General features: G+C 39.2%; 1 protein-coding gene across 4 annotated transcripts in view; it reads left to right on the forward strand.

Annotated features, from left to right (window-relative positions):
* LOC137296197 (synapsin-like) overlaps window positions 1–22,277 on the forward strand; it is a 119,413-nt gene that overhangs the window by 35,187 nt on the left and 61,949 nt on the right. For all 4 annotated transcript variants that reach the window (XM_067827928.1, XM_067827927.1, XM_067827931.1 and 1 more), the window contains exon 3: window positions 523–926. In XM_067827928.1, coding sequence (XP_067684029.1) covers window positions 691–926 — 236 coding nt within the window. In that variant the 5' untranslated portion in view covers window positions 523–690. The remainder of the gene's footprint in view (window positions 1–522; window positions 927–22,277) is intronic.

Here is a 22,277-nt window from a genome sequence, read left to right on the forward strand (position 1 = left end):
ACCAGTCTTGAAATGTTTACGTATAGTTTATGGTTAATGTTTTAAATATAATGTTTGCCAAGAAGTTATTGTGTTTATTAAATGGTGCCCCGCTGTGAGAATGTCAGTAATACAACCAATCACCATAACTTACCATTTGCCCTCCTGCCCACTGTTTCTGTTCCATTTACATCATGCTTCTCACAAGAGGTGACCGAAAGGATTGGATGGTAAGGCTTACAGGCCTGGTAGATTAATACCTGTGACTGTGTCGCAGCTGTATCAATGCTCATGATGTCAATCATTGGGTTGTCTACTTCATACTCATATATTTTTAGAATTCCATCATGCAGCTGAAATATTGTCTTCTGTGATGTTAAACAACAAACAAAAGATAAGCCAAATATTTGTAATCCGTTTGGTTTAGACATTGTGTTTGAATAGATTTGTGAAACCTGTATTAGGACTTTTTCCTAAGTCACTTTATGAACAAAATGCAAATATTCACATTTTAATATTTTGAATACACCCTGTTTATTTCAGAACTACAACCTCAAACACATGAGGTGGGATTAACAAGAGAAAACCACCGTCACCCACTCTCTAAGGTCATTATCGTCACCAAGGTCGTGACAATAACAGTTCAGTGTTTGTTTACCCCCAACCGCCAAAATTTCGTTCAACACATTTAAAGATAATTTCTCCACGGGCATGAACTTCCTGAAAAGGAGGTTCAGCTCGGGAGATCTACAAGGAGAATTACGGGATGAAGACTTCATTCCACCTGTGGCGCCTCGGAAAGGCCCGTCGCCAAGTGCCCCGAGCTCACCTTCCAAAACAGCATCAGCGCCTGGTATTGGACGGGGATTCTTCTCGGCAAATAAACCCACATACAACCGAGATAGGTGCAAGACCCTGCTGGTCATCGATGACTGTCATACGGATTGGTGAGTACAAGACAGAATTATGTCCCTTACTTCAGGTGATCATCTGTTCACCATATGTCATATTCTTATAATAATCTATTACATGGCCTCTGTTACTCCCCACTTTAAGCGTGAATGAAGTTCTGAAACCACCACTCATACTCACATCACATTTATGAATCGGGCAGAAATTTTCTCTGTCCTTGAGATCTTTCAGTGACAAAGACAAAGCAAAACTACCCTTGAAAAGTGGGTACATTGTATGCTTCAGTATGTTATATATACAAAGTTCACAATTCAGGGTGAAAACTCATATATGTATTGTGATATAAATATTGAAAGTATATACTGTGTGAATATAAATAAACGATAAAAGCATATAAATGATCACAGGTATATAATGTTTTTCTGAAATCACTAATGGTCATTCTAAAATGTTGAGAGTAGCACAAGAATGGGTTAAAATGTTGTAGAAAGTTCCCAGCCACAGATGGCGAAGTGACCATTCTAGAAGTGAACCACTATTGTGTTTCCAAAACCATGCTTTATATGTATGCCAGTAGAACAAGATTTTGAAAACTCAACTGTAACGCATAAATCAGTGAATTCCTCTTATGTTTGTGAATCAAAGGTCAAATGATCTGAGCCGTGTGTTCAAATTTTCTAGATAAAGTCTACGCAACAAAAATTGGGTTTTAAAACAAACCCAATATCTACTTGTTTAAAATATGAACAAAACAAAGTTTGGATGGTAAACCATGTTGGAATTTCTGCCTATTGTGAGACATTCCTTCATCTATTTGGTTCATACACTAGCCATCATTGAAGAACACGAATAAAACTTATAACAGTAGTAACAATAAATGTCAAGACTGATGCTAAAGCATGTACAATGACAACATCATTAATCTGCATTTCTGACTTTCAACTTTCAAGGTTAACATGCAAAACAGTAAATCAAATAACTGTAGACAAATTGTCAGATTTTTTCTATTATTTTGCTGAAAACGTCTTTGTACAAACAGTCCCTAAAAACAAACTGGGTCTCTACAACACTTCCATACTGCTGTCATTGAAAAAGCCATTTTGGTCAGTTCCCATCAGTGACACCAAATAGTATATGTTGCTGTACATATTTTGACATTTCTTTATGGAGAGGGTTGAGTAAATACACCCAATTTTTCCTTCCGACTGCCTTCAATATCATAAATACATTAAATGAGTTCCTTTCTTCTGAACTGAACCCCACTGTTCATATTCATCTATGTATCTTATTCATACTGTAGATCCAGGCCAAGAAGAAGAATCTGGACCTCTGATGATATTCTTTTTTCTTGTATCAGTTATTGATGTATGACATATATGAATTTAGTATCCGCTCCCTAATTTTATACCCCTAGGCAAATGTTCGAAGTGAAATGTACATTTGTAAATGCAATTCCTTTGATTTGAAAGACTTGAAGACCCATTTTGATCCAGGCCTTCATCAGTAGTGGATAGAAGAAGCTAGGCCTTCTCTTGGTATCCCAGTGACACTGGATTTGAACACCAGAAAATCATTCTCATACATCATACATAAAACCTGAGAAAAAAATGTCACCATATGCGGTCAGGAAGAAATGAGCCTGTTAAAGACAACATACTAAAGAGACCATGTGTCTTTAATACACATCAGCTTCCTACCACATGTTGACTTGTGAAGGTTAAGTGCTACCCAAGGGGCCATAGTTAATGCATTTAAGGAAGCCTTAGCTGGAAGAAAGACCCTGGGTATAATAATCAGTCTTGTCACCAACCTCCGTCTTCATTAGCATCTCGCAGTGTGTAGAGGATGAAGCAGAATTCTGTTGACTGCCTGTGCTTAATTGGATATCGATGAAACAATAAGAGAGGTGTATTTTTGACATTACAAGAGAGACGTCTGTTTCATCCTTGTCATAATGTTCTCAGGATCATTAGGATTTATCGTAGCTCAACCTGTCATCCTCTGGTGAAATGTCTTGTCATCGACCAGTTGAGGGAAAAATTGTCACAAAGTGTCAGTCTGTCCATCATTTTACCCTTTTTGTGATTTTGTATGCATATCATGAACTCCTAAAATGATTAAAGACTTAATTCTGCTCACAGGACTTATAATTAGGGCCCTGGGTGGGTGTTTGATTGTCACATCTGTAATACCTCACTTTGTTTGTATGGAAGCCAACAAAGGAGAGTCTGCTTTCATTATCATTCACTGGACAACTGATGTAGGCAATAGCTGGGGATTAAGCTGCTCAAATTTGATATAAACAGGTTCTGGACGTTTTTTACTTTTTGACTATTTTGCCTTCATTTATTCCATCAATGTTGCCAGATCACAGTAAAAGTACCAAACTCTGAAGATTATTAGGAGATTTGGTTGTGTTTGCACTGTGTTTTTTCAGGAGCTTGGATCATGAGAATTTCTTAGGCTGAGGCACATATAACCCATGTGGTGTATCCTTAGATCTGTTACATTATTTAGATAGGGTTCTGTTCACTTAGCAGTAAATGGGTTCTTTATACAATCTATTTGAGTCAGAAATGGACCGACGACTTGCAAATTTTATCATTGTAGAAAATTACCACATAAACATACATAGTACACATGTTTATCATTTACAAATACCCAACAGCTTTCTGACATTTGAACAGTTTTCAGACTCCACCAAAACAGTTGTTTAAGAAACTATCATCATTGAAAACCCAAAAGTTGTTACCTGTCGCCGCAGAGTGAAACTGCAGAAATGGAACATACACTGTCTCCCGTTTCTGATTCAAACAAACTGTAGGAGGAGATGGTCATGTGAGTTGCACCTCATACCTTGGCTGCGTGGATTGTATATTCAGAAATGATATGAGAAGAAACATTGAGTGCCCATTCATACTGTGACTACCAGGCTATCGCAGATCTAGCATGGTTTAAAAGCATTTGAATGTTTATTAATTAAAAATATGAAATATGCAAACTACATTTCACTGAAAAGAAGCGTCATAATGTGTCAATTTCTGATTTAGGAATGACAGACATTGTTACAATTTGCTCTATTTTGTGAGCCTCTTCTGGTTTGGATATTTTTATCGTGCGTTACGATGTATAGCCCTACACTGTACATGTCTGGTACAGCTTCAACCAGTTATCAAGACATGGATCATATCAAAGTTTACAATCACCCCCAAATACTGAGCAGAATGTTGGATGACAAGGAACAGAACATTTCAACTCTGTGGTTAAACCATGTTCCTCCAGCACTGCATGTACAATCTCACCAACATTCATCAGGCCCAAAACTATGAATCATGAACACAAACAGCCATTTCTGACCTTCAAGTCAAGCAACACTGTTGTCGAAGTCTTAACAACAGTGTAAGGATCTAAGCCAATAAATCGTTATTACAGCACAGTGATGAAGTTGTTGTCCATAGTTGTTGTCAGCTTTGTCATCTTTCAACCATTAAGAAATACCTTGTAATGAATTCATTGTGATATTAATGACTTTATATCTGCTTCTTCTTTGGAAATGAAAAACCAGCATCAACTCAGCTCTCATTATTGACAACCTGTGCCAGTCTTAACACAAAGTCAGTATCCATCATTTAGCTCCACCTGCCAAGATCCATGGCATTGGGAGCGCCTGCAAGTCAAATAAATCTTTTTCCATTCTCTCATGCAGGTTCAGAGAGTGGGTTCATCGAGTATGCATAGAATGGTGTATTTGTGGTTTAATCAATGTCTTACCTGGCATGAGGTTACGGAACAGGTCAGAGTGTCAAGTAGCTGTATATGGCAGGATGTGTGTCTGCAGACATTACTGGTACACTGTGGTAGTTGATGCAGAGGCTAATTGTAACATAAAACTTCAGTGTTCCTTGGGTTCTATGACTGATGTATGGTGTACAGTATGACTGGCATTGATTAGGACAACTGTATTCTATTTATGTTATTTATTGCTCACACAGGCTGAGATTTATTTCTGTTATATCAGAAGCAGGCAGGAAATAAGAAGACTTAAAGCATTTTATGTTTCACATGAACACAGATTCCTACAGACATGTATTTTAGTATTCGCAACTGATGCACACAGAGACACTACATAAATGCATCATAAATGTATCATAAATGCATCATAAATCAACAATGCTTCTTGTTTACAACATATTTTTGCACTTGGAAGGTAATTAGTGGAGCGCAGTAGTACAGTGATAAGAAGTCCGCCTGTCACGCTGGAGGCCTAGGTAGAATCCCTGGCAGAGGCACCTAGGTATGGGTCAGAGGTTTGCAGTGTATTAAACAAGATAGTAAGATCCACATTGTCTCAGTTCGCCCAGCTGTAAAGTAGGTACCCATAAAGATGTACTGGCAGTGTGGGTGTTTAGTCCATTGCGCTAACAGGAAGCATGGCTGTATGGTCCCCAGGGATTTGAAAAAGTATCGGAAAGCATGATAATGTCCCTGTAATGACCAATGATCGTAGATTACGTAGCACCGTGAGCAGCCAACAGGCCTTGATATTAGCGCCATGTAAGCGAATGATTACTATAACTATCACTAAACTGGTACACATAGACATAGCAAAGTCTAGAGTATTCACTGATCACACCGAGCACCCTGTTGGGAAACCCTTTTGCAGGATTCTGCTAAAATACAAAATAAAACCAAAACTGCCCACTCATAAAAAAGCACATGGTGTTTGAGATGTAATCCTACAGAATATGACAGACGGAGACACTACGTTTCATGAGACTAGCCTTAACCGTCTCAGTAGAATACGCTGGAGCTTTTTGTAATAAACTAAGTAAGATGAAGTAGTCGACAGAGACTTGGCCTGCATTTATGGTACAAGCATTGCATTATACTGTCCACCAGAGGAAATATTGATTGTATGAGGTAGGACCCTGTCTTTAATTCTGGCTGCCCATTACTGAATAGTGTGAGGAAGTAGGCTGCGCATTGAAGTATTATTCCATGATTGACATTTTTCCAACTTATGAATTCCTGACATTAGGAGTGAAATATTTATTAACTGGTATGTGATTTGTAACACTATTTCATTAGAAGGTGTGTCCATTTTGCAAGTTTGCTGAATCAGCACAAAAAGACAGTAGCGGTTTCTCATATGCTCAAAGCACAGATGTAATTAGAGACAGAAGTAGTGGTCAGGCCTTATTCCAGGAGAGCCACCTTTTGTCTTGCTGATATTGTTTAGATAAGGCAGACCAATGATGCCATTGGTTCTCATTGTCTTTTTAGTAGTCACTATATGTAGGTTAGGTGAGATAAGATGGACTGAGCTGAAGTGAGATGAAGTGGGTCTCATGTGAGGTAAAGTTAGTTGATACGAGTCAAGGTGAGGTAAAACTATATGATATGAGTTGAGTGAGTGAGTGAACGAGTTTAGTTTTACTCCGCTTGTAGCAAAATTCCACCAATATCACGATGTGGACACCAGAAATGGGTTTCACACATTGTACGTATCTCGAATCGAACAATCTTAGTGAGTGTGTAAGTGGGTTGTATTACACCGCATTCAGCAGTGTTCCAGCTACATGGTGGCTCTCTGTAAATATTTGAGTCTGGACCAGACAATCCAGTGATCAACAGCATGAGCATCGATATGGAACCAATGACATGTGTCAACCAAGTCAGCGAGCCTGACCACCCGATCATGTTAGTCGCCTCTTAGAGACAATCTAATCTCATATAGGTACTGTAATGTGTTTTATGGCAGTAATCAAAATAATCAGTCAAAGAATCATTCCATCTGGAAGCTGGTCAGCATCAAAAGACTTGTATTGTAGAAGCCTAATGGATCAATACCACTGCCACAGATGTATTTTAAATGGAAATAATATGTGAAGGAGTCGTCTATGACCGGTACTAACAAGATGTCTGGAGGTGGCGTTTGAGAGTGGGCGACGTGATAGTGGTCTACTTGTTCACTGCATTGTAAATATGGGGAGCCAAGTGGAATAAAGGGACCTCACAGAATGTCTGAAAGGATGTTTGTCAGAGTTCATCATTGAAGACATGTTGGGTTATTTTTGGCACAGAATGATCCAAAGATTGTAGGGACAAACCACCTTTCCACTGACTAGTTGATCTCATGATTCTTAAATGACTGCTGTTTGAGTAGCAGCACTTTAGATGTTCACATTTCCTAGTAACTGTGAGCTTTTGTAATTAACTGACCACTCAAGACATACACATGGTCAGACAGACCATAAAAATTAGTCTGATGAAATTATTTGTTTTAGGATATATTTTAATCAGAGGAAGTTGTCCATGAAAGTGTTTGAAAAAAGTTTGCGCCATTGGACTGGAAATTACTGTAGACTGTTTCTCAGATAAGCTATTTTGAAACACTAATACATTTTTCAGATCTAGCATACACTTAAATTGCCTGAAGCATAGCACTCTACATAAGAAAAAGTCAGAAGGAATGTGCGCGTATCCAGAAAGAATTGTTAATATCAGTTGAGTGATCATGGTTATTGCCCTTGCCCAGTATATATGTATAGTACATGACAGACGACAACACCCGGCTGTTGTGTGGGTACCTGGGTCCTTCTCGGGACCAACATGAATCTGAATGGCAAGTTTACAATCCCAGTCCTGCTTCTAGACCCATGTAGATCCAGCTTTTCAGTTATGCATGTTTGCTGTAAGGGTCGATGAATGGAATCAGATGGTCAAGACCGCTGACTTGGTTGACACATGTCATCATGTCACAACTGATGCTAAGATGTTGATTACATGATTGTCTTGTCCAGAATGGGTATTTGAAGATTAGAGCTGGAATATTGCTGAATACAGCATTAAACAACAAAGAAACAGTCCTGCTGCAAACGCCTGCAAAATCTGGTTGAAAGATTCTACATACCTCCTTTACAGAGAGCAGATAATCATTCTGTCCTGCATTGCCCTCATACACTCCTGATGTCAGAGTATACAGTCTTCTCTGCCCCCCTGTATCTGACTGAGTAATATATATATTGATCCATCCGCTTGTCCAGTGAAGCATAAGATTCCTAGATAGGATGCATCTGTAATTCACCCACAACTGCCTTCTCCAGAACCCGCAGGACTTGTAAAACCTTTGAGGTTGGGTGTAGCTGTCTAATTGAGAAAATGGTCTGGAAGAAGATTGTGTAGGGATGTATAATATGCTTTCATCATTGGGAGATGACAGGGAGTGATGTCTTACTGTGCTTTACTGCCTCACTGACAATGCCTTGATCTTTGAGATGTGGAACATAGTATTTGAACACTTTGTGTCCTATTGTCGGTAGTGTTTAGATGTGCTGTTTGACATGGTTTCTGCTGAACTACCATGATGTAACATTTAAGAGAGTAAAATCTCTCTTGATTATCCAGTGTGAGTGCATACTCTTGAGTAGGATGGGTTTTATGTTAGTTTAGCAATATTCTAGCAATATCACATGAGTGGAATTCACAAATGGGCTTCACATGTTGTACCCATGTGGGGACTGTTACAATAACTGGCACTGCCCGGTTATCAGTGTGATGCACGGAGTTCTGGCATGTCCGGATTACAAACTGTAAGATACTTCCGGTTTGATAAATGGCTGACAGCCGAACCTCGCTATCTCTCTCTTCCTTTCTTCGTGGGCTTTACACCCCCACGCTATATTGAAACATGGTGGCAGCGGATTCAGCAACGAATCTACCCTCCCGGTTTGTGTTGAAACCCTTGTTTCATTGACAATTAACTATCAATTTTACATGAACTTAACATTCTACCGGTGCGTGATAGCGCGTGACTTTGAGTATCTGAAGTGAAAACCACGTGGGACAAGTGACATGACTTTAGTCACGAATATGGAGCTTACTTGTGATATCTGATTGAACTGGTGATACTTGTGCAACATTATACTACTATCTCACTCTGAAAATATTAATTCAAGAACATTGCATGAACTTTCTCTGAAAATTGACAATGTCGTCTGCCGAATCAACGGAAGGCACTTCTAGCCAAAGCGTGGCACCCATCAAAAATGATGTGAGTCATATCAGACCGCCTGACCCTCTAAAGTTAGCGGATGATCCGGTCAAAAACTGGAATCTATGGAAGCAAATGTGGGGACATTATTGTGTAATCACCGGGAGGAGCGATGATACTAGCGACAAGAAGATATTCAGATCGTATCTAATCTCTACCATGGGAGTAGAAGGACTACAGGTTTACAATTCTTGCGATCCCTCAGAGAATGATGCAGTGAAGGACATTATTGAAAAGATAGATTCTCATATTCTAGGGGAAAGCAACGAAACTTTTGAGAGATACAAATTTAACACAAGGACCCAACAAACAAACGAGAATGTTGATTCTTATGTAGCAGCCATAAAGCAACTAGTGAAAACCTGCAACTTTTGTGACTGCCTTAGAGATTCTCTTACAAGGGACAGAATAGTCCTAGGCATATCGGATGCAAATACTAGGAAACGCTTGCTTCAGGAGCGCAAGCTAACACTAGCTAAATGCATAGACATTTGTCGAAGTCATGAAAACACACCTTCTCAGTTGAAAGTTATTACAGCAGCACAGTCAGAAGTAAACCAAGTCACAAGACAAACACAACGCACATCACGTGATCACAGAGACAAGAAACAACATCTCAGACAAAAGCATAACAACAATAACAGAAGCACATCCAACAGTCAAAGGTCAAACAACTACCAGGGACAGCAACCTCGTCTAAACACCTGCAAATTTTGCGGCAGAGAACATGTATTCCGCAAAGAACTCTGTCCAGCATGGGGAAAGACATGCAAACTATGCAAAAGACAGAACCATTTTGACATATGTTGTACAGCCAATCAGAAACCTGTACATGGGGTTCAGGCTCAAGAAAATTGCTCAGGTGATTGTGACCAACCAGAAGATAGTTATGTATTCACTCTCTCACAAACACAAGCAGAAGATGTTAACAAGGTTAAGACACCAGACAATGATCTCATACTAGCCGACATGGTGGTTGAAGACAAGAACACTGTGACATTCCAAGTTGACTGTGGATCGACAGTGAACATTATCCCTATCAAGTTTGTGGACAGTGTATTACAGAACAGTGAAACACAGTTGAGAATGTACAACCAGACAATCACAAAGCCACTAGGAAAGTGCACACTGATGATCACCAACCCAGAGACCAAGTTAACATATGACATTGAATTCCAAGTCATCAAGGAAAACCTGACACCTCTTCTCAGCAGGAAGTCAGCAGAAGAAATGCAGCTCATCACGGTCAACTATCACAACTTTCAACAAATCAACGCCATCACCACAGAAGATATGCTGGCAAACTTCAAAGATGTTTTCGACAAAGGCTCCCAAGGTACTTTTCCAGGAGTTGTTCACCTTCATGTGAAGGAAGGAACTATGCCGTCTCAGTGCCCACCAAGAAAAGTTCCCATTGCTATAAAGCCCAAGCTGAAGGAAGAGCTTGATCGGATGGTCAAGCTGGGCGTGCTAGCACCTGTTACAGAGCCTACTGAATGGTGCTCTCAAATATCTGTACAGGTAAAAAAAACGGGACAACTACGTGTGTGCATTGATCCCAAATCTCTCAACGATGCTCTGCAACGGGAAATATACCCGTTACCAACTATAGAAGATGCACTCCCAGAGATTGCAAAAGCAAAGGTGTTCAGTAAAGTTGACCTGACTCACGGCTACTGGCACTGTGTACTTGACGAGGAGAGCAGCTATCTTACCACGGTTATAACACCCTTCGGGAGATACCGCTGGTTACGACTTCCTTTCGGAACCAAGGTTAGTTCTGAGATATTCCAGAGGATGCTGCACAAGAATCTGGAAAGACTAGAAGGTGTTTTCTGTGTAGCAGATGATGTGTTGGTGCACGGAGAAGATGACAAAGCACATGACTCAAACCTCCAGAAACTACTTCAGAGGTGTAGTGAGAGAAACTTTAGACTGAACAGAGTAAAGTGTGTTTTTAAGACTGATCACATTGAATTCTTGGGACATGAAATAACTGCAGATGGACTGAAACCAGACAAGAAGAAAGTTGAAGCAATTCTGGATATGGAAGCACCAAATGATGTTGATGCAGTTCGCCGCCTACAAGGAACTGTCAATTATCTGGCTAAATTCCTCCCAAGACTGTCCGATGTAATGGAACCAATTAGAAGGCTCACCCACCAGGAAGTTCAGTGGGAGTGGACTGATGAACAAGAGACAGCATTAACAGAAATCAAGCAACTTCTCACTGAGGCACCTGTGCTGAGGTACTATGATCCTAGGGTGGACCTACATATTGAGTGTGATGCTTCCAGCCAGGGACTGGGCGCAGCCCTGCTACAGGAAGGTAGACCACTAGCCTATGCAAGTAGAGCACTATCCAACACTGAATGTGGTTATGCACAGATTGAGAAAGAATGTCTGGCCATTGTTTTCGCTCTGGAGAAATTTCACCAGTATACATTTGGCAGATCAACAATCATACATTCAGATCACAAACCTCTTGAGGCTATTCTTCGAAAACCTCTCTACAAGGCACCCAAGCGACTTCAGTCCATGATGTTGCGACTCCTACAGTACGACATTAACGTGGTGTACAGACCCGGGAAGCAGATGTACTTGTCTGATATGCCCTCTAGAGCATACATCAACTCCATCACTCGAGACAACAAACCGGATATGTTCTCAGTGGTGAATGCAGTTGGGCACCTGAGAGTCAGCCCTGAAAAAATAGAAGAATTACGAAAGGCAACACAGGAAGACGAGACAATGAACATTCTCAAATCTGTAATCTTCAAGGGATGGCCTGAAAGCAAGAAAGACTTACACGAATCACTTGCTCCATTCTTCTCTGCTAGAGATGAATTCACTGTCCATGATGGCCTGGTGTTCAAAGGAGAACGCATCGTTGTACCTGAAAACATAAGAACTAGAATCAAATCACTCCTTCACTCATCTCATCTTGGAAAAGAAAGTATGCTGAGAAGAGCGAGAGAGTGTGTGTACTGGCCAGGCATGACTGACCAGATCAAACAGATCACAGAATCTTGTGATGCTTGTCAGACCTACTGTAAAACACAGCAGAAAGAATCTCTGATAAATATCATCGCCAATCATCCGTGGGAAGTAGTAGGGACTGATCTGTTCACGTTCGAGGATCGTGAATACCTTCTTACCATTGACTATTTCAGTGGATTCTGGGAAGTTGACTATCTTCCATCGACTACCTCCTCAGCAGTGGTTAAAGCATTGAAAATTCACTTCGCAAGACATGGCATTCCGAACCAGCTTATCTCGGATAATGGTCCACAGTTCATCAGTGAAGAGTTCTCATCATTCACAAAAGCATGGGACATCATCCACTGTACCAGTTCTCCAAGACACCCGAACGCCAACGGCAAAGCTGAATCTGGTGTGAAAGCGGCGAAAACCATGATGAGTAAGTGCAAGAGATCCAAGATGGACCCTTATCTCTGTTTGCTTGAGCTCCGGAATACTCCGACCCAGAACACCGGGACCAGTCCGAACCAGAAACTGTTTAACCGCAGGACGAGATCTCTTATGCCAATGTCAGAACAACTGCTGAAGCCTGGAGATAAGAGTGACTACCTAAACAATCGCAGATTGATTGAGAATGCCCAGAGAAAGGACGCACAGTCTTACAACCGTCATGCAAAAGATTTATCTCCCCTGGAAGTTGGAGATATTGTCCGCATAAAACCACATCGTCTGGACAGAAAGAGTGGGAGAAAGGAACTGTGACGAGACAACTAGATGAACGTTCCTATGAGATTGAGAGTGGGAATGGTTCTTACAGAAGAAACAGGGTTCACTTGAGGAAATCAAGTGAGACTGATGCTCCTACACATAAGCCGAAACAGCTAAAGGCAGTTGAGTCTGGTGTAAGGCCAGACGTCACACCTGTGACTCAACATTTGACACCTATGGTGTCACCCAAACCTGTCTCAGTGCCTAAGACCAACACACCCACATCGCAGGTAAAACCCATACCTGAGGTTCCAGACAGCCCGAGGCGATCTACCCGACAGAGCAGGTTGCCTGCATACCTCAAAGACTTTGAGGTGTCCGTGAAGTAAACTGATGATCCTGAGATACAAGTTCAAACAGACTGTTAATTGATAATTGTGTTCAGTGTGTAAGGATTCTTCAAAGGACTCAGATTTGACTTCACTTACAGGATATCATTTCAGTTAAAAAGCAATAACTCTTTAAGTTCATTAACTTTCATCTTTATTCTTAAACATTTCACTCATCACTAGTATAAGTGGTGATTTGAGTGGCTGTTCATTTGTACGTTCAAGTTTAAAGTTTTACAAAAAAGGGAGGATGTTACAATAACTGGCACTGCCCGGTTATCAGTGTGATGCACGGAGTTCTGGCATGTCCGGATTACAAACTGTAAGATACTTCCGGTTTGATAAATGGCTGACAGCCGAACCTCGCTATCCCTCTCTTCCTTTCTTTGTGGGCTTTACACCCCCACGCTATATTGAAACAGGGACTTGAACTTGGGTCTTGGCATAACAATCGAATACTCTAAAAACTGGATTACCTCACCACCCCACACTGTTACGGTTACAAATTTGCTGTGACAAAAGGAATAAGAAGTCCCCTCAGAACCAGCAAAATATTGCACTGACAAGTCAATATTTTTGTATTGAACAAAATCAAAGGCAAGATACAAAGATTCACAATAAAGGTTTCATGTACAATGCAACTGAGTCATATCTTAAGTAGTGGTTCACAAGTATAATATTAACTCACCAAAATGTTGGTTTGAGAGTAAGAAGCAGTATTACTGAATGTTACACAGCAAGCCATCAGGCAGCGTTTATGTAGGTCAAGTGTTGACAAATGCAGGTTGATCTTGGCCCCATGATGTACTTTAGTAAATCTGTGTGTGTCCAGCAACACAGTAACCAGCCTTTATATAGACAGTCACCGATTCTTGAATATTCAAGCACGTGTGCCACCATCACCATTAACATAGGATTTTTTCGAGTCTGTTGGAAGTGTGCATGACTAATCAAAACACATACTAAAAGGGATGTAACTCTAAAACCCTACCTTAACGCCTGCTGTCAAAGTATGAAAAGCACTGGACATTTATGATACAAAATGTGACCCATATTTATTATCACTCAGCACTTTAAACATTGTGACCCAAATAATTATTGTGGACAGACAGACAGACACTGAATTATCACTTAATCAATAATACAGTTTACAGAAAATACACTCTCGTAACAACACTATGATAGTCTAATGGAGTTTACAGAAAAAAACAGCATTGCAAACTCCTGCCTGCCTGACTGTTGGGGATGTTCTGTTTTGCAAAGGGAAGGTCAGTTTCAAAACAGCCTTGGTAAAATCTGACTTTGAGTATAATGACTAAAGCTTTGACTGAAACAGATTTGAAAACATTAACCAGATTGTCCTCATATTTACTTTCCCTCCTCTTATTTACATTCTTTTTATTTTCCTTAAACATGAAAATTCTGGACTGGCAACTTTCTGACCAGTCAAAACAATCATTGCTCTCTGATAGGCACTGAGAAGTTCTAACATAAGGAAATGGTAATTACTTCCTTGTTGGGAAGGATGCCTTCAATTCATGACTGGCAAGGAATAGACCTGAAAGATTACTTCAAATAATAGAGAAGGTTTTATTCATAAAATATTTCAGTAGTGAAGGCAAGTCATAAAATTTCTGATGTACGAATCTAATGGAGAATAAATTTAAACCAGCTGACCTGAACTTGTGCAAATAAAGAGATTTTGAACTCCAAATTTTGAGATTTGTTTAGTTTGTAATTCAGAGTATGTCAAATTATTTGGAAAGAAAATGTTGTCTATAGTCAAGCCATACCAACTTCATGCCTGATTAACATGCAGGCATATGGGAACTGTTAACTAATGATTTTGTTTTCAGTATGGCTTTTCTTGTGTACTTAGAAATATGTTTAGTTACGCTGGTAGAAAAATTGACCTGATCTTGAAAGTTTTCATCAGATTTACTTGAGAACCCTTTGTATGTTTCATTCTCATTGCACAGTCAAAGTTTAATTAGGAGATAAACATACTGTGTTGGGAAATCAGCGATATATAACGAAATTATAATAGCTCTAAATTTGATTTAAAACCGAACACATAGCGTGAGGTTTTAAATACAAAATTTAGAGCTATTATAATGTTGTTATATACCGCTGATTTTCCAACACAATACGTTTATCTCCATTCTACCATTACCGTGTTATTCAGATTTTAAACAAATACTTAACATGTTGGAAAATCAGAGATATATAACGTGATTAAATACCTCTGGATGGCTTTGATTAACCAATCACAATCCAGTATTTACTGAAGTCATGGTAGAATCTGGATTCAACTGACCACTTATTGAGGAGTTGTAAAACTTGCCTGAAGGAGATTTTGAATAATCAGTCAAATAATTTGAGATTGGCCTTATTAGGAATAAACATTCAGAAACTGTTACAGTCAAACTAAAGTTTTCAGAAAATCATGATTTGTCAGTGCCAGTCTGGAACTGGATCCAACACTGTACTCAGTGATGAGTTGACTTGTGGCCAGTTATAACAGAGAAGTAATTGTCTTTTACACTTTTAATTCCCAAGACCGAAGGCTCAGTTTTCTGAGTTATTGCAATCATCAGTGCAATTATTCTGTGCACAAGGAGATTGAAGTCAAACTGTTTCTCTGGTGGATCATGATTTTCCTAAAGTCACTCTAACGTTATGTTTTTTACTGAGAAAACAACACGCATCATTCAAGACATTTAAGAGATAAAGAAAATGTTATGGTGAAATGATGAATGAAAGTTTAGTATATTCTGACATTTTCATCTTTTATTGTCGGACTTGAAGTCACTGATCGATGAATTGTATGTTAAATATACACTGGTGTGACTAAAGACACATTGCGTGGGGCAGCATCTCCAGGAGAGATTGAGAAGTGCCAGTTATTTGACAAGCAACATGCCAAGATGTGGGGAGGCTGGAATTAAAGAGCAATTATAGTCAGGCAACTTTCATATGTGTTAAGCTAGGACTAACCCAATTCAGTACATACTATCCCAACGCCTCTTCCGTCCGTCTGTCCATAAGCATAACTCAGAAACCGTTCAATAACTTTAGACCAAACTTGATAGATATAGTAATCTCAGCCTATGGTTGTGCCTTTTGCTATTTACAGATTTTTGGCATTTATATTTTTTGTTTGTTTTTCCATGGAACATTTTGGTGTTAGTCTTATGGTGGGGTGGGCTTTGTTTCTGGAGCAGAACTCAAAAACCATTCAATATTTTTGTAGATATATCAGTCAGAAGCAAAAGTGGTGCCTTTTGCTGTGTACAGGTTTGTGTGATTTATTATTTTCTCTGTTTCCATGGAAATGTTTCAGACTTAGTCTGAAAAGTGAGAGGGGTGTTTCGTTTCCGGAGCAGAACTCAAAAACTTCTTAATATCTGTCAGTAAAACTTGGCAGATATGTGTGGCAGACCCCTAAGTGGTGCATTTTGGTTTTTAAAGGTTTTCGTGATGTATTATTTTCTAACTTTTCAGACTTAGTCTCAAAATGGAGGGATGGGCTTCATTCCCTGAGCACAACTCAAAAACCATTTCATACCTTTAAACAGATCTTAGCAGATATATGAGACAGATTTTGCAATTGTGACTTTGCTAATTACAGATATATGGTATTCATGATTTTCATGAATTCCATGGAAACAATTCAAACTTAGTCTAAAAAAACAGTGAGTAACTGTCAGATGATTTGTCCTTTCAAACATGTGGGATAGACCATCTTCTGATGACTCTTGTTTGAATATTTCATCTTTTCAGGAATTTTTTAACATTATTTCATATTTCAGTTGCTTAAACTTTGAAAAATGTAGTTATGTTTTTAGCAGACATTGTTTCAAAATAATACTGTCTTTTAGTACATCTGACATTTTGGTGTGTTTTCTAAAACTGGATCTTTTTACATGTTGCTCTTGTAAATGTTACTGATGTCTGAAAAATATAAAACAGTCCGTTTGTAGTAAAATATATGTCAGCATTGTAAGTATATATACATATTTGTCATTTGGGAAAAACTTGAATTATATTTCATGTTTTTGTTGTATGCTTACTTAGACATTTGAGAAATACAATGGTCCTGGTTAAATATTGTCATGAAATAGTACAGTGTGCAGAGGTATGTATCATGAATGATATTTGACATAATATCATTGTGTTTGTTTCAAATGATTGTAATTATTATGAATTATTTATTTGATTTCAGTTTTATATTTAGATGTTTAAACAAGGTATGTGTTCATGTTCATAATTTCAAACAAAGACAGTTATTAAATAAGGCCCACATGAAGATGTCTTTGGTAGGACTATCTACCTTCAAGGTGACTTTCATCAAGCAGATAAGGAGGGCAATGCACAAAACCTTTTTAGCCATTTACATGTGGTACAATATACAGAGATTATTATTATGCAAGCCTAATGCATAAAAAAGGTGATTTATTATATGAACCTGTGTGTCATGCTGATTTTAGTGAACAAGTGTCAGAGAAATCTTTAATTTCACACAAGAGAGTAGCAAACGACTTCTTGCATTTTCTTACGTCATTTTGATACAAATGCCAATGTTGGATTTCTGTATTCCTCATTAGTTCTTAATCTTTTTGTGATCATTTAAAACATCTTGTGATCATGGCAGATATCAAAGAAAGTTACAATTGCCAAATGAAGTCTTCAACTATGAGATTTCACATCATTACAATTTATGTAATGATATGAATGATGTCAGCTTTGCCGTCCAGATGATGTAAACAGTATCTCTTGATGTGATATTTTTTCTTGGCAAACATACGATTTTGTGAACATTGAAATTTCTAACCTTATGGGTGATAGAGAACATGGCACAGTTTGTGGAATCATTGTAAGTCTGAAGATGGTCTTAGCCCTTCAGCTGCTTCAGACAAATTGGCACCGAAGTACGGCATTAACATGTAAGTCACGTGACTTCTTCCTTCCTTATTTGGCACTGTTTAAGAGAAGAATGGTCAAGAAATTGGTTTGGATGGTATTATCGACCAGTTGTTCACCGGGAAATATTTCATAAAGATAAGGCTTTTGATGGCCTTTTTTCGTTTTTCTGGGATTTTGTCAAGGCTTAATTATAGTTTTCAAAAAGTTCAAAATTCCATGTGTCAGTAACAGACAATGTCTAGTGCAGTTCCCAATTTTGATTAGTACCGTACATTTCCAATTTATGTCCAGGTGAACAGCTGGCTAGGCTTTGTGTGTTTATGAATGATATCACCTGTGGTCTTTGATATGCTCACCTTTTTGCCAACACCTAGTATCATGACTGTTTGATAGTGATTTATGAACACTTGCTTGCCATACAGTTGGAATTGTCCCCATTGCTTTTATCAGTGATTTCTTGGGCATGTGGAAAGGTTTGTCACATTTAATACACATAACAGTAATATGACACATTTGTTCAAGGTAATATGTCAAATTTAGCAATGTATTCTGTTCATGCCACAAGCATTGTGTCTCTTGCTGTTACACAATTTTCGCTTACCAAACATATTTGCTTGTATTGACAGGGAGCCATGGACGCAGACTATATTGATCTACACATGTAATAACTCGTTACATGGAAAGTGTCGACTAATTCACCTGGAACTGATAGACTTAAGACAGAATATGTCTTGTCAGTGGGAGATTTTTATCAGATATTCTGCTGTGTCTTATGACTGTGAAAGGATATGAAAGATGCTTGAAAGACACCTCGAAATTAGATGCATGAGTAACTATGAGGATGACTGGTGCTATTTATTCTTTCTATTTTCGTATGTTTTCTTTTTGGGTGATCCAGGTTAGAACTGATCTTCAGTAACCCATGCTTGCCGTAAGAGGCAGCTGACAGGATTGGGTGGTCAGATTCATGGACTTGGTTGACATCTCGTCATCTCCCAGTTGCATATATCAATACTCTTGATGTTGATTACTGGAGTGTCAGGTCAAGAATCAATTATTTACAAAACGTCTCCATATAGATGGAATATTGCTGAGTGTGGCTTAAAACTAAACTCATTCAATTTTGTGGTGAGCAATTACTTTGAGTTTTTATTTAAGATAGGCAACACCCACTGAGATATTCATATGATTCATAAACACATGCTTGCAATAACGTTGGTATTGTTCAGTGGATTCTTATGCTTACTTAGGATTATGGAAATGTTTTTGTCAATTTTTTTTATCATGAATTATGCAAATATTAAATGGGTAATTACACCAATATTCTCATTGCCAGAACTATCTCTGGTGACAGTTACAACAGATCTGAGCTGTTGTCATTAGCAAAATTTCTTCAGTGAAATCTATCTTAGAAATACCAAATCAGTCTATTGACTGCTGAGGATGACTTTAAGATGAAGGATTTCATTTGGGTTAAATTCCACATATGAAAGCGCTATATATCTTCCTTATGGACAACATATACAGAGGATTAGTGTCTCTGCTGCAGACACAAAGCCAGACAATGGTGCATACATCACAAGAAATGTGCCTCCTTTGTTTCAGGAGTCCCATGCTCCGACATACGCAAGAATTTTCCTGTCTCAGTTTAATGTCTATGTAGGGACAAAGGGAGTAATTGTCTTCATCTCCATCCCTTTGTAGATAACAGCACATGATGCCGTGCAGTGGGATCACATGTCGGTCTTTTTATGTCACCTTCATTGATTGTATACAGTTCTGGAGAAGCAAACCAGAGACTGCAGATTGAAGATTGTGATCTGGAATCAGACGAATGTCTGACAGTGTTCAATGACCTTCTGTGGGTATAGGTTTTATCTGACACAATCCTTGTGACATGAAAAAGGATCTATTTCTTATTTTGCCATATTGCTATGAAAATGTGTCTTGTTACTGTTGTATCATGTGTTGTAAATTTAAAACAACCTTTCCACAAGCATCAGAAATCTCTTATATAAGCAGGCTTGATAATTCCAACTATATCATAGGCACGTGTTTGTGGATCAGTATCAAATTGAGATTTACTGAATCAGCATATTCATATGCCAACAAGAAACTCCTTCTGTACATTTTGATTCAAAGTCAGATGAATGTCCTGACAATGTTCCGCAACCATTTTTAGTTATAGTTTCTCTGTGAAGTAAGCACAAGAGATGTTTGTCTGAAATCAGAGTGAGAGAATGAATTGGGTTTTATGCCACCTTCAACAGCATCCAAGTTCAACTCAGCTTTTGCAAGATAAATGTAGGAAAAAAACAAGAATCCAGAACTATTGCCGGAATTTTTCCACTCTGGCAAAACCCACCAAAATAGGTACACTGGCCCAAAAAAGAAACGCATAGGTGAAAATCCAATGTTATGAGAGATGATTTATTAACTTAAATTGCACAAAAAGTAATGGAACTTGAGCAATGATAATTCACACGGGTATTAACAAATGTGTGTCAAGACATATACAATCATTCACAGTGGTATTAAGCGTCTCTATTTTCCATGGCATAGTGAGAAAGTCAGTATCTGGTGTGACCACCACGGGCATCAATCACTGCTCTGCATCGCCTGGGCATTGACTGTATAAGACGTCGTATCCGCCTTTGTGGGATTCTTCTCCACTCATCTCGCAACGCATTCACCAACTGTAGACGTGTCTGTGGCTGCGGCTGTCGACGTCGTAACCGTTTACCCAATTGGTCCCATAAATGTTCAATTGGGTTCAAATCCAGCGATTTTGAGGGCCATGGAAGAACTGTAATGTTGTTGTTGGCAAGGAAATCCGTGGTAATGCGTGCTGTGTGCGGTCTTGCATTGTCGTGCTGGAAAATTTCCCTTCTAGCGTCAATTGTAGGAACAACATGACGGTTCAGAATTTCATCCCGGTAGCGTACAGCATTGAGATTCCCTTGCACATGCACCAACTGTGTCCTGCCGTTCATAGATATGCCTCCCCACATCATTACACCTCCACCACCGTGTCTGTTGACCTCACGAATGCACTGTCGAGCATATCTCTCATTTCGACGTCTGTAAACACGCATCCTTCCATCATGTCTGTAGAGCAGAAAACGTGACTCATCGCTGAACCAGATCCTCCTCCAATTCAAGAGGTTCCATGCCCGAACGTTCCTGCACCACTGAAGACGTGCACGACGGTGATGGGGATGCAGAACAGGTCCTGCATGAGGTCGCATAGGTCGAATTCCATGCTCTCTTAGGTGATTCCTGATGGTTTGTGGAGAGACTCTACGCAGCCCAGGAACGTGATCAGCGGTATACGTAGCAGTGACGGCCCGATTACGCAGATGAAGCACCCGGATGTAGCGGTCTTGTGCTGGAGTTGTCACCCTTGGTCTCCCACTCCTTGGACGGTCTCTGGTCGAGTTGTGTTGCGTGTATCGTTGCCAGAGACGGGAAATCGTGCTCTGCCTCACATTCAGACGTCTGGCAACTGATGACTGACTTTCCCCAGCTTCCAGACGTCCAATGGCTCTATTTCTGTTTTCTTCATTTAACCTTGGCATTTTTCGCGTCGCATAGAAAGAAATTCGAAGAATGAATCGCAACAGGACCTGTCCCCTTTTATAGCCATCATAATCAAGATTGAGATCCTGCATTTGCACGTGCAAAATGCTTTCAGATTTTCCCACGTGCAGATTATACAAAGCGTTTTCAAGGTGTTGTGGTGTGGCGAATAATCACCAGAGGTTGTGTTTGTTTGTCTGTTTTGGTTGTATTGACTATAAAAACACTTAATATTTACATTAATTGTCATTCCATTCCATATTTTCCGAAAAAATCTACTTTAAAAATGAGATTTCAGCTATGCGTTTCTTTTTGGGGTCAGTGTATCTCATGGGTAATTATAAGCCAAAGGTCATTGCCTGGGATTCAAACCTACAACCATAGGATTCAGTTATTCCCAAGGGAGACAACTCTCAAAGGTCAATCGAAGCACCTTTGATGGAGAAGTCACTTGTTCCTCTTGATATGTGTTGATCATACAGGAATTATGCATGACCTTACTGCATTCTTGGCATGAATTCATGAAGTATGTAGTGGTTCTGTCTAAGATCCTAGGCACCTTGGATTGTTCTGACAGAACTGTAAGACTCAATATACATTTACTCAGATGACTGGCTTGTAAGGAATTTGGCTAGGACTGGGTCATTTATTTTGGTTGCCTAAATAAAATCGTTTTCTTTGAAATGATTTAGTAGAGTTTTATGCAGCATTTATTGTAGCAATGTGACCTCCTTCTTCATTACAATGGC

This window comes from Haliotis asinina, chromosome 9, assembly GCF_037392515.1.
Source record: "Haliotis asinina isolate JCU_RB_2024 chromosome 9, JCU_Hal_asi_v2, whole genome shotgun sequence".
Lineage (NCBI taxonomy): Eukaryota > Metazoa > Mollusca > Gastropoda > Lepetellida > Haliotidae > Haliotis > Haliotis asinina.